The sequence below is a fragment of the Acyrthosiphon pisum genome, chromosome A1 (genome assembly GCF_005508785.2).
Source record: "Acyrthosiphon pisum isolate AL4f chromosome A1, pea_aphid_22Mar2018_4r6ur, whole genome shotgun sequence".
In the NCBI taxonomy this organism is placed as follows: domain Eukaryota; kingdom Metazoa; phylum Arthropoda; class Insecta; order Hemiptera; family Aphididae; genus Acyrthosiphon; species Acyrthosiphon pisum.
Window position 1 is genome coordinate 158,922,489 of NC_042494.1, and position 18,110 is coordinate 158,940,598.

The 18,110-nt window shown below is 29.6% G+C and overlaps 1 protein-coding gene across 1 annotated transcript in view; it reads left to right on the plus strand.

Moving 5' to 3' along the window:
• The first annotated feature begins 5,180 nt into the window (after positions 1–5,180).
• LOC100571775 (NGFI-A-binding protein homolog) overlaps positions 5,181–18,110 on the plus strand; it is a 29,485-nt gene continuing 16,555 nt past the window's right edge. The window contains exons 1-2 of the mRNA XM_003244879.4: positions 5,181–5,397; positions 16,609–16,710. Coding sequence (XP_003244927.1) covers positions 5,238–5,397; positions 16,609–16,710 — 262 coding nt within the window. The 5' untranslated portion in view covers positions 5,181–5,237. The remainder of the gene's footprint in view (positions 5,398–16,608; positions 16,711–18,110) is intronic.

Here is an 18,110-nt window from a genome sequence, read left to right on the forward strand (position 1 = left end):
GAGTGGAATATAAATGTATACTATGACATTCGCACAGGCAAACGCGTGTGCGGTGGACAAACTGAGGCGTGGTTGCCCAAATGTTTGTTGTTTTTTATCAATGTATGACGTATAACGTTATCCAAAATTTCAGCGTGTCGTATTATATATCATTATTATTATTATTATTATACCTAATTGTCTATGAATATGTGTGCAGTGGTCTGGGAGAACGGCACCGGCTCAGTAAACGCGTTGGGGGTGTTCTTGTTATTATTAATTCTCCGGAAATCTACGAACGATGATGGATAGTGTAATTATTCCCAATGCACACCTATGCCAAGATAGGATTTCCACATCATCTGCAGCAGACCGGTACCGTACTTACACTACATTAGATTTACGTACACATAATAATATATCGGTATTCGGTATTGTACGTACCAATAGGTTTTTTTTTTAGAACATCGCGCATGCTTTTAGCGGCGTATGGATTAGGTCGAAATATATTGTTCGTGACACGGCGGACGACTTTTTTGTGCTTGTCCACGGATACTTAATTACCTACCCCACTTTTCCTGACGTGCACCAACAGGCACACGTATTAAAAGGGACCCTGGGCGTTGGACATTGAGGAGAGGTAGGCGATCACCCTGGGTTGCATACTTTTTTATATCTATGAAAATCTGTGAGTTTAAAATTATTATAATTATGATCATTTATCAACCAATAACCATTATTATGATCAGATCTTATTTTATAACCATTGTTAATTTATGTACCCTAATCGTACCTACTATAGGTTTGTACGTGCGTAAATCTCCGTTATTTTTATTATATAAATATGAGAATTACATTATTTTATTTTATTAGTTGTATATTGCTTGCGAATATTATCGCCTATTTGTTATTAGCAGATCGTCACTGCCTATATCATTATCATTATTATTAATCAATCATTTCAAACTTCTGAACGAATTGCCACAACTTTTTTATAATATTAATTTGTGTGCGCAAATCGCACCGTGATTATTACCTATTATATTGTTATTTATTGTCATTCAGCTAGGACCAACCTATCCAGTCTGCACTCCGTACAAGTTATTATATTGTGAGCACATATTTAAACTATTTATTTGGTAATTTTTAATTTCATTATTTCATTTATTGATGGACCAAAATACAAAAAAAAGCCGTAATGGCATTGTGCATCCCCTTTTATATAATATACTTATAAATGTATAATATTTAATTATAATTTCTATATTAGAACGTGATAAATATTTGAATTATATTATTATCTCACAAGGAAATCCTGGACAATTTCTCGTTAAAATTTTATTTTAACTTACAATTACACACATATATACACAATTATACACACTCACAACACACATAACTAACTCATCAGTCTTACCTAGCAAACGCGACCACTACTCATCGAGTTACACACATCACTACACAGTGCACACAGTACACACGCTTATACCGGTAGGTCCACAGTGTCTTAAGGCGGGTTTCCACTACATACGTGTACGTTTACGTGCGTATATTGACCGGATACGTTCGCTATGAACGGTCTCACAAACGTTTCCCATCGGTTGATCGGTTATGGATTGGTAACATATTAGTTACCTCGTATATTCTTATGTTATCAATATAGAGCCGTGTACACGTAAAAAGTTGAACTGGATCCAACTTCATGGTATCATGGTCAAGCCTGTGGTAAGAACGTATAACACCCTGGTATACCAAAAGCTTACCGTGTATACCAACCAATCACAGTCAAGTATTTTTATGCACGTACACGTACACGTATCTAGTGGAAACCCACCTTTACTCGACGAAGTAATTGTTGGTAACCAGGATCGCGTATTATTATTATTTCGTCCAAAATCACGGTAACAACAGCGCGCGCATATTGCTCGGCGCCTTCGTCGTCACTGCATGGCCGTGGTCAGCTAGTTATACTTTATATACCATGATAAAATACCATGGTATGATGGCAATAAACTAAATCCCGTCGGAGTTTCCGCAGTCTGGTGTATCCAGTTCGCCTCATAATGCACGGTGTATATAATATTATATTAGTCATGATGAGTTATTGACATTCAATGAAAAGCGGTGAACTACAGCTTTGTATGATGGTCGGCGGGGTAAGGAGTATGAGTATCGTAAAGTTATCGTACCATGTTTTTTTTCATCATACTTTATACGGTCACCTCCTGCATGTACGTCCCTGATTGCAAACAACGGTACTATATGAGTGTAATGTATTCGCGCCGTAGTTCGACCACCGTTGGTGCCGTATGGAGCTGCCGCCGTTGGAAGATAATAACACTATGCGAGACATTTACAAATCAATATAATATATTGTATAAACCTACGCGCGTATGAGTTTATGACTTACAACAACATCAGTCGTCACCGTATGACAGTTATTATATTTATTATTAATCGACAAATTCTTAGTTGAAAAATAATTATTTTATTAAATACCATATTATGAGAACCCGAGTATAGGTAGTACAAAACGTGAACATTGTAAGTCAGACAAATTTCCGGAACAATAATGATTTTAAAACTGATTCCAGTGTTTCAGCCTACAGTATATATATAATATGGTTTTTTAAACTAATTCCCGTCCTGTGTGACACGTAATAATAATAATATGTAATTATCATAATGCTATTGAAGACTTAAGTACTATGTTTGATAAGTAAAAATAAAAACGCTGCCAACGCTGGCGGCCTGCACTGTTGGTTATCTATAAAACGTACTTAAATGTTTGCCCGCTGCAAATAATAAATGTACATAAAAATATTTCGAAAAAATATAAAACCGTTCTATTGCACGTACATTTACATACGTATACAAAAGACGTTGTTGCGAAGAATTTTTCGTTTCGCCGTTTGCACTGTATAATAATACGTAATAACGAACACGTCATAATTCTCAACCAGCGTGTGCAGTCACGAACGGACCATTTTTTTCCACAACCCTTTGTTCTTAGACGTTTTCTCCCGCGGGATCACGACATTCTATGCCCACAATTTTTTTTAATCATTATTTTTTTCCTCCGTCTTCTATTCCCTTGTCGTTCAATTAATATTATATTTTTATTACACACCACGCCGAAAAACCGCTTTCGGCCTTTTTTTGTTTTCGCGTAGGATATATATTCCCCGCCGCCGTCTCTTTTCCCGAAACGGTTTTTTTTTTTTCATTTAATATTTTTTTTCTGCCCGTTCGAGTCCGGTTTCTTGACGACGACGACGACTACAACTCCCCGCAACCACTCATCGCCCAACCACTCACCCAACAACGATCGAATATATATGTATATGAATATAATATATAATATATTATATAATAGCCGTCCCCCTGCCATTTGCACGGCAGCGTTCTTATACGATGCCGACGCACTTCGTTTCACCCGTCCCGGTGCGGTTGCGATGGTAGAGGAGGGAAAAATATTTTTAAAAAAAATCCACCTACCATTGTTTATAACAGTGTTTCCCAACCTATGGGAGGGGGGCGTTGAAAATGTCCGGGGGGGAGCGTGAGATTTGATACGCGTTTTGAAAAAAATGATTTCTGCAGTGTAAATTTGTCAAATATTATTATCATAATTATCATTATTGTTATTATTATTATTATGGTTGGATACTATAGTTAATGTAATTGTTATTGATATACACGCGTACTGCTGATACACCGTTATATAGGCGTTAAGTTATCAATAGAAGTTTTTCCAACTCGCATTCATGACTAAAATCATGATAACTATAATATCATCTTGGACGATTTCTAAGTCGATCCTCCATGTTAGAATTTATTAATATTATTCTTATACAATTTGTCATTTAGTAGATTCAGTAATTAAATACATATATATTTCGGATTAACCTGTTAATGTGAAATGGCATTTTATCACATGAAATAGTTATAAAAGCTGAGTAGATTGGTTTAGACTTTAGTACCTACAACGTTTTCGCTTGGCCATGATATGCAACGACTCGCTTCTACGTCAACAGTAAAATGTTAATACATTTTAATATGTATATAAGTATGTTTATTATCAATATTAAATATTTTTTTTTACATTAGTCTAAAAGAAAAAATTTACCCTCGTGTAGATCTTAATCAAAAAAAAGTTTGACCACCCCGGTTATATATTATTATAGGTACTTTAACTATTCTGTAGATGAGGCACCCAGTGCAGAGAAAATAAATCTAAATTCTAAACCCGTAACAATATCCTTTGAATTATATATACTCATTAGATATTATATAATACGGTACATATAGTTGGAGTATATAGAATATAGATACCTCATACTGCATAAAAACAATTGTTTTTATGTTAAAAATTGTAATTGATAATCTCACCTGTTGTCTACATATGTATAATTTATTGAATTGAGAACTATATAATATATTATAAAGGGAACGCTATCGATTATTTCGATGACTTAAAACCGTCCCCCCCCCCCCCCACTTATGAAGACATGCGTACTCACGCATAATGGTTGATAACCACTGGTAAGTATTCATTATGATATGCCTACAATACGCCTTAGGTATATGCAATGATAATATTATTATAATAATATACCGTTAATGAAGTATAGGCATTAGGCAATAATCATAAGACATCGGTAGATATTATAATATTATTATTCCGAACGAGGGAGACCCCTCGGCGGCTGCCAGTACAACTGCAGCTGCCGGCCGAGCGGGTGAAGAGATGGCGTTTTCCGCCGTCGCCGTCGGCCAAGCCAGCAGATGGCGTCGCGGACGTCTGGCGGTGGCGTCGGCGGCGTAGTGCTGCGCGTTTCGAGTTTTCCCTCGAGTATCCCGGAGTCGCCATGCGGCAATCGTCACGGGTCCGCTAACCGTCGGACGCTTACGCCACCGATCGACACTATTTTATATTTTATTAGACGATAAAATATTGTATACCATTTATTATATTATTATTAAATTTCAAAGCTCGTCACGTAAGCTCTACGCTCCTTATCGAATTATTCACAACATTTTGGTACTATTATATTATTGTTGTATCGTATGAGATTGTGTTAAATTTAATGTTTTTTTGTTAAAATTTTTTTTTAATTTGTTTTTTTTTTTTTTGTGACTTTTTTTTCCTCTATTATAATTTTTGTGTTTTTCTTCTGCTCAACAAAATGTCGACGTGAATCGCGTTCTCGCGGACTGCACGGAACGCTGTTTATTTACCGGCCGTTGAAGTTTTTATGGAAGTCAACGAAAGCGCCGAAGTTCGGTCTACCGGCACGCCGCCGACCAACGGTGGTAACGGCGGGGGCAACTGTTGCGGCACGTCCCCTGCAATCGGCGCTCCGGCGGAACATACTTCCGGCACGAAGATCTTGAGCAAGAATTCGAACGGCACAAGTGAGCGATCCTTTGATTATTATTATTTTTTTTTTAAAACTTTTTTGTTCTCGGCTCATTCCACATTTTTCTCACAACTATGCCGTGCACAAACCCTATTGCTATTAGGTCGCCCTTTTAATTACTGCGCATTGGCAGCATAAATAATGTATACAATTTTGTAACGTATTAAGACCCAGAGTATATTATAATAAACACACGAAATATAATATGAATAGCTAGTAAACTTATACATTTTTAAGAAATTTTTTGATTGTTCCCCCAAAGATTTGTTTGATTAAACCACTTTTTTTAAGTACAGTCAAGTATTCAATACTGTAATAATCAATGTTGTATATTAGACGTATCTATGTCTTATACAACTAAAAAAATACACAAGTCTAATTTAGTTGCATTCCTCAAGAAATCTGATGAAGGCATACTGCAGATATGTATGTTCATTAAATTAACGATATTGGTTCCAAAACTTTCCTGTTTTCTGCACACAATTGTTTGTCTGGAATTAGAGCCTCTGAAATAGTTTCGTATGACCACTCACTATTAAAAACATGCGTCGTTGGTTCGTTAAAGAGAGATTTTTTGATTATCTTGGTTATCCTCCAAAGCACTAGAAGATCAAATCTCAACAATTGCGATTTTATCCAAACTCCAGTAGGATACATTTATAATACATCATTTTACTCCATTCGAATGTATTTATAATAAAAGTATTATTTTATACACAATTTTACATATGCCTAAGGTACAAGAATTGTTAAGACCCTATCACTGAAGTATCTTGTCCAAAGTATCTACTAATACAATTGGGTTCTAGGTACTTAAATCTAATTCATATAAATATATAATAATCAAATATTTTATTCAAAGTTTGTCATAATTAAACTTACTATTCTTTGAATAAATAAATTATATAAAACATTTTATTTATATTATATATTAGATTATGTGTTAAACGTATTATACAACGAAATGTAGGAATGAAGATTTTTTAAATTATATCTATATTCTATATATATATGCATATATTAATTACGAGTTACAAGTTTTATTCTATTTTTTTTTATACTTTGGCCTTCGGGTGAGTTTATTTTGACGTATTTTTGATATTTCTTAGCTTGCACTAATTTTCTATAGGTATTTCAAAAATGAATTTGTTTGAGTAATCTGATTAGTAAATTCAATTAATTTATACGAATTGTCTTATCCACATATTGTTACATAATTCAATTTTTTTCACTCTGGGAGTCTGAACTTAAGTTCTATTCAGATTAAACAATTTTTATCGAACTACATAAGCGACATCGATACTGCAATTTTTGCACCCTAGTATTTTTAATAGCATTTTATGTTATAAATATTGGTTGAATTCTGAACTAGAGAAAATTACACATCAATTTGATGGTACGTACGTGCGTAAAGGAAAAATAAATATTATCTAAGTGGTTTTTGAAAAGAAACGGTTTTAATTTTAACAGTTTAACATATTGTTATCTGATCAACACGTAGGCGTCTAATTTTGTTTTTATCATCTCATAATATATGTGTAATATAATTATGATTATAGTAACGAAACGAATCGATTTTTCCTTCTGTAACATATTTTCGGTTCTTATCCCTAAACTGCTTTCATTCACATTCTGTTATGCATCACGTATATTGGTAAAATATCGACTTATTTATTTCTATTTTTTTTCTTGATGATTTTTCCTAGTATTTTTTTTTTCTACTGATATAATATTTTCACGTATGTAACACAATGATAATATAAAAGACAAAAAACGTATTTCAACCAATAAATAGGACGTTGAGAAATTTTTTCTTTGCTTTTTTTTATCCAACCGCTTTATCTGATGATATGCCTTGGAGCGTAGAGGTTGAATTCAGTTTTTTCTTTCTACGTTCATTTTTTTTTTTTATCATTCATTCTTGCTATTCGCTTTTCTTCGTTGTATTTTATGCATCCGACACAAGAAAAAATCAAATGCGTAATTTAAAGTTAATTCCACGAACGAAAAAATTTCTTTTCAAACGTTGCAAGTAGGTATATATAAACATTTCTTTATTTCACGAAAGTAACACACGATCCAACGAAAACTTGTGGTTTTTTTCTGATATAGTTTTATTGCACTCATTTTAAAAGCATAACCATCATATTACATTTTGAGGACAAATCTTTCAATGATTTCTTTCGATTTTATCATATTTCAATCAAATTAAATTACTAAATTATGTAGTTTTTGTAAATGTAAATGGTAAAGCCGAAAAGTTACTTCAGAAACATTTTCATATAGTTTATCTTGTTTAAAAGTTCAATAGCGTTACTAAAAATGTCGAACAATGATTTTTTTAATCCATTTATTTAATTTAATAAAAAAAATGTTTAATTTATTTCGTAGGTGTTTGAATAATCGATTTATATATAATGAATAACTTTATTAGTTTATTACTATAAAAAAACTATAATATACTATAGTATAATATAGATGGTCAAATATTAACGTTATCACACAACAAATAGGTACTAATGTGTGAAACAATTAAATTTCTCATAAATCTTTTAAAATAATTTGTACGTCCATACACCGTCTTAAAGTTAATGTTATTTAATTACCTATAAATAAATATTAATATTTAAATTAGATATAGGTAGTAGGTACTATTATAATTTTTAATACAACACGAATACCACATAAATCATTATTATAAATTGTATTCCTTTAAAAGTATATATTTTAATTTTAATCAAATTATTAAACTTTTTGTTTAAGTATATTAGTAAATATTGGATCTAATAAAAATAAAATTTACCTAATGATGTATCTAGTATATACAAGACTATGTAAAACTATGTAAATAGATAGGTATTTTTTAAACGTAAAAAACGAAATAATTTTTATAATATAATATTTTGTTAATGCCTATTGCCTATACTACAATAATAATTATTATTTTATAAAATATGTACTTTTTACAGACTTTACGACATAATATAGGCAGGTCCGCATTTAGGGGGGGCCCTGGGTACAACTGCCCCGGGCGCCAGTATTTTAGGGGCACCAAAATGTTGTAGCCAGAAACATGTTTACTAGTGAATTATTAAAATTGCATAATTTTAATTATTTTAATAACAGTATTATATAATATATATGCTGTTTGACATTTTTTTAATTAATATTAATTTGCATAGTTTTATATAATTTTATTTTATTTATTCATGAAATACCTACAACCTACTTAAATATGGTAAAAATATTTATATGATGAATTATAAGCAAGGTTTAGGTGACATAAATTCAAATGTATCTTTGTGGAGAGATGATCAAGCAAAGGTTAATGAGGATCTATCTCCCATATTTTCCGTGGGTAGGCCCCTTAGGGCGAAGCAATTTTTTTTCACCGGAGCTTAGAGGGTGCCAATTTTTTTTTGCACCGGGGCGCAAAATGTCTAAATGCGGTACTGAATTTAGGTAGAATAATCCCATCACACTTTACCAATGATACAGTGATCAAATACGTCATACTACGTCATAGGTGTATTGATTTGTTCTATTATTCTTAAGATTTTAATTTAATGGCATGCAAAATATAATATGGTTACATATTACCCATAAATCATAATTACATAAATTACATTATAACGAAATTCTTAAGAACATTAAAATACAATTATATTCATTAAATCAAACAGAAAATCGCTTCAGGGCTAATTCATTACAACTTTAGTCTTGCTCACCACTGACCCACTTTTATTCATTATGTATTAATGCAGTTATTCATCAATAGTATACATTTTTCAACAAAAAGAAATTAAAAACTCTAAGAATATGCCTATAGCATAATATAATGTTGGCACAAATAGCTTTAAAATAATAATGCGTGTATCTACATCACAAAAGTGTCCTGTTGATTTATTCTGTAAGACTTTAAATCATGTTTAACAGTAAACAAGAAATTAACAGAAAGCCACGCCGAGATTTGTTATCCTTGTATTTCGTAGGTACCTACGTCATAAAATAATAATTATAAAAATGTATTCAAAATCCCGTTCCGTAAAGCCTAGACTGTATACATACTTCGAAAGAATATCATAGTAGAGTGTACTGGTTTATTGTTTATTTACTTTAGCTATATAATTTAAAATTGATTCAAATGATATAACGTAAGATGATATAAAATTAATTTTATTTAAAAATAATCATGTTTGTGTTTTAATTTTTAATTATATATACAGAATATTTCTAAAACATCTTCCAGTATGAGTTTCGGTCAGTTATATACAGGAATTCTATTATTGCCACGTTAACTAGAGCTGTTTAATATGTACGAAATAATTTTACCCAAAATTACACAAGTTTACACAATGAAAACAAATTTAAATCTTCTATCACGATTTATCAAAAAATGGATACCGTAATTATACACGTGTATTCGTACTATAATCAGTAGTCTTAGTTCGTCCATTTTAGTTTTTAGTAAACCGTTGCGAAAACGTTACAAAAACCGTTGATCCCATCCAACCATATTTCAGTCACCCCTGCCGCTTCACCATTGGGCCGGGACAGTCATCCGGAGGGTAGAACGAAACCTTAAAAAAATAATAACAAAAAATAGCATCCACCCCTAAACAATACCGGAGGGTAGTGAAATGGCGGACGTACCCTCACACCCTTAATTATCCTTATATGGATGATGAAAAAAAAACAACCCTACTGGGGATGAACCATCCCGTATATCTAACCGTGTATAGAGTCAATTTTTTTGGTGGGTGGCCAAAAAAAAAGTTTAAGTAATTTTTTATGCAAAAGGGGTCCGTTTTTTGCACCAACTTGGAGATGACCTTAGAAAAGGGTTGTAGATGACAAAAAAAATTTACAAAGACAATGCCGTCGTTATAGAATCTCACGCAGGGTAAATTTTTTTCTTCTCTTCCACTACATTATATTATAATAGCGTGGACGAGCATTTGCATGCATCAGACGGATTACATGCATGTAAAACACCTGTGACCCCTTCCTCTCATTCTCACGCATACCTACCTACCCCCGTACTTATACACTGGCAGCTGAGTATTGTTTTAGGTAAAAAAAATGTAGAAGTATAAAAATTAGACGACTTTTTTTCTTTAACATAGTCACACGATATTTGCATGTACGTGAACAAAATGCGAGGTAGTTTTTTTCTTGGACAACATTTTTTTTCATACGAATATTGTTTCATGAGTGGGATCTTTACAGAGATAGTATTCCCACAGAAAGGGATTGAATCGGTTTTAGTTTATGCAGTGGAATAGATAAATAGCGAATATTCAAAAGAAAAAATGTCTTATAATTCTTTATTATATACTATATTGAGTAGCTCGAGTAAGTATTAACTTAACAATATTTGGTACCTATCCCTATCCGACATGAATATATAAAGATATATATATTTTATAGTTTATATTATACTGCTTAAATATGTTTTACCTACTATCAAATGTAGTTTTATAAACGGAAAGTCTATAAAAATATATCTATACTTGAATGTTATAACGGGAATATTTATATAATTCGGGACAGGTGTTTCTTTTTATGTCAATCATTTACTTCTTTAGACGTTATATAATTTTAAATAATATAATTATAGAGATCAACTATAGGCTAAACGTGTGGACTGTGGATGCCACCTGGCCAGGGCTCAATTAGTAACTCGATCGCCAGTATCTAAATAATTGAAATATTGTTGACTAAAAAGTATATGTGTTTAAGTGTAAAATAAGAATTTAAAGAAATATTAATAATAATAATATATATCTTATTTTAAAAATAAAACAGTTCAAATGAGTAGATATATTGTTTAACTATTTTTTTTAATTAATTGACATTGTATATTTTTACCATTTTAATATTTTATTATCAATAATATAACTATAATTGTGTCAGTATTATGTACATAATATATGCGTATATTTTCACTTAATATCTAATATCTGTGTCAGTATAATATAATATAATTTAAATATTATTTAATCTTTTAAACTATATTATTGAATATTTATAAACACCAATAAGGTTTATAACATACTTAAATTTAAATACGTCGTTTAACATTTAGGTACCTATACGCACCTAAGTTTTAATTGAATTAAACCGTTTATATAATATAGCCTTAGATATTAGCATGTAAGTACTTACGAAATTCTTTTGTTCAGTTAGATTTAAGTTGTAAATTATGATTTTATTAATTAAAGATATGAATATATCTGTCATACTTTCAAACACTTCATATTCAATCGCTTTTTTAATCCATTGATTAATAATTTATAAGCTTTTTATTCAACCAAAAAATGCATTCCTGCAAAATAACATATTATTTTAAAAATAATTCCTGTCTATCTTATGGATCACCCAACCATTTCGATATTAATGTATTAAATTAGGTATTTTTATTTATTCTTCTATAAAATAAATGCTCAATTATTTTTTAATAATTAATACGGAATAAATTAGATAACAGATAATAATATTAGGACGGGAAAAATAAAATCTGCCTTTAGAGTAAAGATAAAGTCCCTACCTATTTATTTTTAATATTGGATACAATTTATACTATTTTAGCTATATAATTAATAATTAATAAATCTTTCATTGAAAATAAACATTATAATAATATTTAAAAAATACTTTTTCAAATGTATCCCCGTCATCATTATGTTTGTATTAAAATCGTTTTCACCTAGTATATATATAATTCTTTTTTAATTATTGTTATTATTGTTAATAAATTACAGTTTGATATAGTTATTTGATACTGTGGTTATTATGATAAACAATTTACATTATTTTTTACCATAATACCATGGAAGTTTCAACTTTAATCATCATTTTACTCGAGTGAAAAAAATCCTAATCATCAAAACAGCTGGAACCAATTTATAATAACTCATTAACATTCAACAGTATATATCGCGCAAGGCACCCAGGCCCCATTTCATTTTATCAATTTTTTTTTATTCTTAGAACTCTAGGTGTATTGATTATTTTTTTTATGTTCCGTCTACGGTACTGTTTTTTTTTCAATGTTTCCCATGCATAAAGACATTCTCGGACTTTAAAAAGACAAAAAAAAAATAATGTTAATGGCCTCGGTTCTAAAAAAAAACAACAAAACAAAACAAAAAGAACCACCGGTTCTGCCTGAAGGGTTCACATTCTCTGGTGTTTTTTATAATTTATTTTTTTTTTGCTGTCCATTTTTTTCTCTCGATCGTCATCAGCATGAGACTCAAAGAAGGTTTAGAATAAAAAAAAAGCATTGAAGTTAGAAGTTGAACCTCATTTTGTCCTAGTGGAATATAATTTAATTTTTGTACACTCCTAAATTACTTATAATTCCATATTTTTTTTTAGATATATCACTATTCAAACACTGTATATAATTTAATTTTTTTCTATCTCGAAAAAAATATATATATTATTTTGACCTCTTGTGATTTTAATACCGTGAGAAAACTTAAATCTAGTTTTTCCTAATTGATATAAAACCTACACATTACAATCTAAGTAAATAAAAATAAAAAGTATTAGGTAATATTTAGGTCAGTTATGTTTTTTTTATATAAAAATACTATTGTAAAACATTTTTAATTGATACTCTAAACAGGCTATACAATAATTTAAAATGTATTTCATCTTTTAGCTGAAAATCGTTTCAACAAAATTAATTCAATTTATTAATTAAGCTATGAAATACAACTAAATCATCTAATTAATTAATCATCAAAATTATTAAATGGTACCTACATATTTTATATAGTTATTAACTTGATTTAGTAAATTTGATTAAGTATTATAGATTTTTTTATGATAATAAAAATAAAAAAATTATTATTTGAAACCTATTATTAATTTTATATTTGCATAAGTGCAATGAATAGAAACTTAATGTTTTATGATATTGAATAATTTGGCTTCTTATAATAAATATGATTTTTAATCAAATTAAAATGTAATTTTAATAATAATTAATTAAGTTCAATTTAAAATACATTTTATAATTAGTTTATAGGTAGGTACTATAAAGATCCAATATTATACACAAATATTTTTTTTCAATCTAAATAACGTAGCTCTTTATTTATGTGAAATTAAAAATTCCTAATTTAATTTCTATTAAATTTAATATAAAACTAAACATTTGAATAGGAAAACTTTTAAAAGACTGAAAAATATTTCTTGAATGATTGTATACATTTTTAAAGTTATAAATCCAAAATAATATTTATCTATCATTAATGTGTTGAGTATTCAATATTCAATTATAGGCATTTTATTCCCAAGATCTCTTATTTATAATATAGACCCTATAACCTATACATACCTATATAAACGTTGGTCATGAAATAAGACTAAATTGGGTTTAAATTTTGTTTATCAATTATTACAACATTGTTATTGACAATTTATCCAACTATCCAAGGTCTCGTGAATCCCATACATCATACCTTAAAAAAACATTAGACACCATCATAATACGACTGTTATCAAAATACGATCAGCTACACGACATGAAAAGGTGTTTTGTTATTTTAACCAGATCGTTGACCTTATATCTCCCACAACGTCCACGTATAGCACGTATTATATATATGATGTGTATGTGTTTGATCAGTTAACAAATCATACCCATATTTGACCCTGGGGCTGTACAAAAGGTTCATTTACATAGATGGACTACCCAAAGACAGATGGACGGGCCCTAATTGATGTGTACACACTATACATATATACCATCTTTTTTTTATCTACTAGAAGATTCTGGTTCAATTTTTTTTCACATAATTTTTTTTCTACTTACTGTTACGTCCATTGTACGGGCCACATCTGCTGTTAAGCATTCAAACCGATTTCTTCGATGTTTTTGTTCTTTATTTAAATCCCAGTCAACGCATCTACTACATAGAACATCTACATCTACCTATGTGGAAAAAACCGGTCACACGTAACATTTGTATAGTATACCACATATATACCTTTATTATATTATATATATTTTATTCACTTCTAAAAAGTAGATCATATTCGACATTCAACGGTATTCAAATAGTATATTGTGTATGTATTTTTGCCACAGTTAAAATACAGCGTAATATTTTTCATGAATCACCCGACATAAAAATGTTATTTTTGTAATTATTTGTTTTTAATACCTATTTAATTGATTAATTATTATTTTTGTTTGACTAAAATAATGTTGTATGATATATTTAAAGCATATTATAAAACAATTTAATATGAAAAAAAAAATTAAAACCAAAGTAATTTGAATCTGAAAAGGTTAAATCAAATACTGATCACTGCTTATAATATGTTTCAAACATCGAGATATCACTTTTCTGTATAGTTTGATTCAAATGCTAAAAACAGAAAGTTAATAAATAAAACATTATAACAATATTAGTAAATAATAATTCATAATAAACGTCGTATATTGACAACCAATAAAACTAACTTGTCAATGGCTGGTAGTAATCATCTATATAATATATACCTACAATATACACGATGCGTCCTTAATATATTATTAAAGTTCAATATTATTGACCTATGTTGTTTTTATCTTATTTTTTTTTTTATTACTATAATAATGGACACCCCGTGGTGTTGGTAGCCTTGAAAACGAGTTCAACCCTCAGCTGCTGTCCGATGTACGTTGTGCAATATAATTACAACGGACTATACGGCCCTAGGTCACTTTATAGCTCAGGAAGTCGTTAGAACAACACGGTGGTATACTACAGTACCTCTAGTTAATAAACAGAAGGTACCCCCACCCCAAATATTGTCCTGACCACCAACCCTTTTACGAAAATAAAAAAAAATAATAATAATAAATAATATTAGACGACCACTGCTGCAGCAGTTATTCGTACATACGGTTACAACTGCAGGGGATTAAGGAACTGTTGCTATTACACCAAGTAACTATAATGATAATTTTTAATAATTATTATTTTGATTTGTTGAGAAATAAGTAATTTATTATTTAAGTGTATTTACTTAAAATTAGTAAAATTAGTATGGATATTTTTATTTTGATCTGAAGCATTTATTACTTTATTTTCATTGATTGGATTTAACCTGCAGTGAGCGCTGAATAAAATATACGATGTACAAACATATACGCACTCGCTTCGGGGGATTTATAGGTTTATGTGTATCACAAAATAGTTATAATCATTATAGTTTTCTATCTGTAACGAACTATAGTAGAAATATAAATACATAACTAGGTTTATAGTTATTTAAGTTTAGAAAACTCCAGCAGTGTTCGTATAACAGACTAGATAACATTTAACATTTTTAACTGAAAACCATAAATTATAACAAGTATGAATTGTTCTTATTTATGCGCCGTATATAATTATATATTATTGACTATATAAACACTTTGGCAATTTATTTTAATCGGAACCACAAAAATCATAAAAGTTTCTCTCAATAGACCACACCGTATATAGTCAATGTGGCGCCGTCAACTGCAGTTCTCGATGCAACTGCAGCGACAATGCGACGCCAATTCAATACAATAATACCACGTGATAGGGAAAAAATCATCTATTTCTTCTCCTCAGCAACAAGGCGGATAGAACGCTAAGCCATTATTCTCTTCGCGTATCGTATATATTCATATGTAATTCAGCCGATATTAATATATATATGAAGGGGCAAAAGGGGCTATTATATACTAGTATACCACCCATATATAACGAAAGAACGAAACTCCTACAAAGTCACAAAATATAAAATATTGGTCGCAAGAATGAAGGAAAACACTATATATTATATATTATAAAATAAAAACACTACCCTTCAGAAACGGGTTTGGAGGGGAGGGTAGGAGCAGCAGACACATTTATTATCGGTGACCTGAATTCTAAACGTTACCACTGCTATAACAATAATATAACAATAATAATAGTATTTTCGATGGCACTACCGCGTTAAATGAAAAAAAATCGTGTATAAGGTTAAGGCCTATTGTAAAAGGTTAAAAATACGAATAAATAGGTAGGTGTTAATAATATTAGTAATATGATATATGTGTATATAGGTATGCAACACATCTTTAATACACCGAGACTGAACGTTAACTTTATTATCTCGAATTTGATTTTAAAATATTAATTATTAAATGATATATACTTATTGTAAAAATTGTATTGTGTTGCAGTGATTATGACATCCAGTCCAAGTAACGAAGCTGAATTACAATTGTACAGGGTAATGCAGAGAGCTAGTCTTTTAGCGTATTACGACACACTACTCGAAATGGGTAAGACGGACACATTAATACCTATAGGAAAGTGGTACATTGAAAAATAATTGTAATAATAATTGGAGAAGACGTGATCTATATGCGGAATTGAAATTATGATTTTTTTTTTACGTTACGCGCATACAGTAATTATTAATGGGCTTGAAAAAAACGATGAAATGTTCTACACAAGACAATGAATTAATAAAATATAAATAGGTAATAATGAAGTTCAAAATTAAAATCAATCAGAATTGTATTATGTTTTTACTTAAAAAAATATCCATTAATATCGTTTATAATTTATATACCCAATATGCACAATATTTTTTCCGATTTGTTTTTTTTTTTTATAGAAAAACCGACTAAAGTAAATTTATTTAAAAAATATTTAATAATTTTAAATATTAATCCAGTGTATTATTAGCATAAGATGAGTTCAATAAAATAATTATCGTTTACCTTTTGCCTTTTGGCATTGAATATTTTAATTAAATAATGAAATATCTGAATATTGATTAATCACCTCTGATTTGTTTTCTCGTGAATTAATTCTCAACAAACTCGTTTACATAATAAATATCCTTTATAACAAATGAAAAAGAATACAATAAATTCTGGTGTTATAAAAATTAATTTAAAAATATTCTCGACAAAATAATACACTTGAAATTAAATAATCAAAGGTAGAGTTGATCGACTAAATTATCCGATCGTAATAAATATATTATGTTTTTATTTATTCTTTATAAATAAATAAGTAATACTATTTGTAGTCGATTTTATAAATTTATTTTTAAACCAAAGACACTTGATTCTACAACAAATCTTTAAGCCTGAAAAGATAATAATCTTTTACTTTAATTTTGTTTCTACGGTTTATATACATGAAAGATTACACAAATATTTTAAAAACAATATAATATGTGTGTCTTGTAGATTTAGTTTTTAGATTCTGAGTGAAACGATGAATGTATTGATTTTACAATGATGTGTGTTTTTTTTTTTTTTAAATTTTTTTTTGTGTCTGTCATCGCCTTAAAGGACAGTAAAAGTGCTTCGATTTTCTTCAACAGTATCTTTTCTGATAGGAAAGTGAATCTAGTTGGTACCTTGGGGGGTCAAAAGTAAAATTTTTCCAGTATTTTTCAAAAGCGCCGTGAAAAACAAAAGAAAAATTAAGGAAAAACAGGAATTTTTACGCAAAATCTGTTTTCGAGATAATTGATTTTGGTTTTTAGTATAACTTTAAAACAAATTACCGTAGATACATGAAATTTTCACCAGTTGTTTATATTTCTATTTTCTATACATGATAAAATTTTCAAAATATTTTGATTTGTTTTGAACTGTTTAGGACGTATTCAGTTTCCAATATTATTCGTTTTTCTTTTCTATGATGTAAATAAAATTTTATT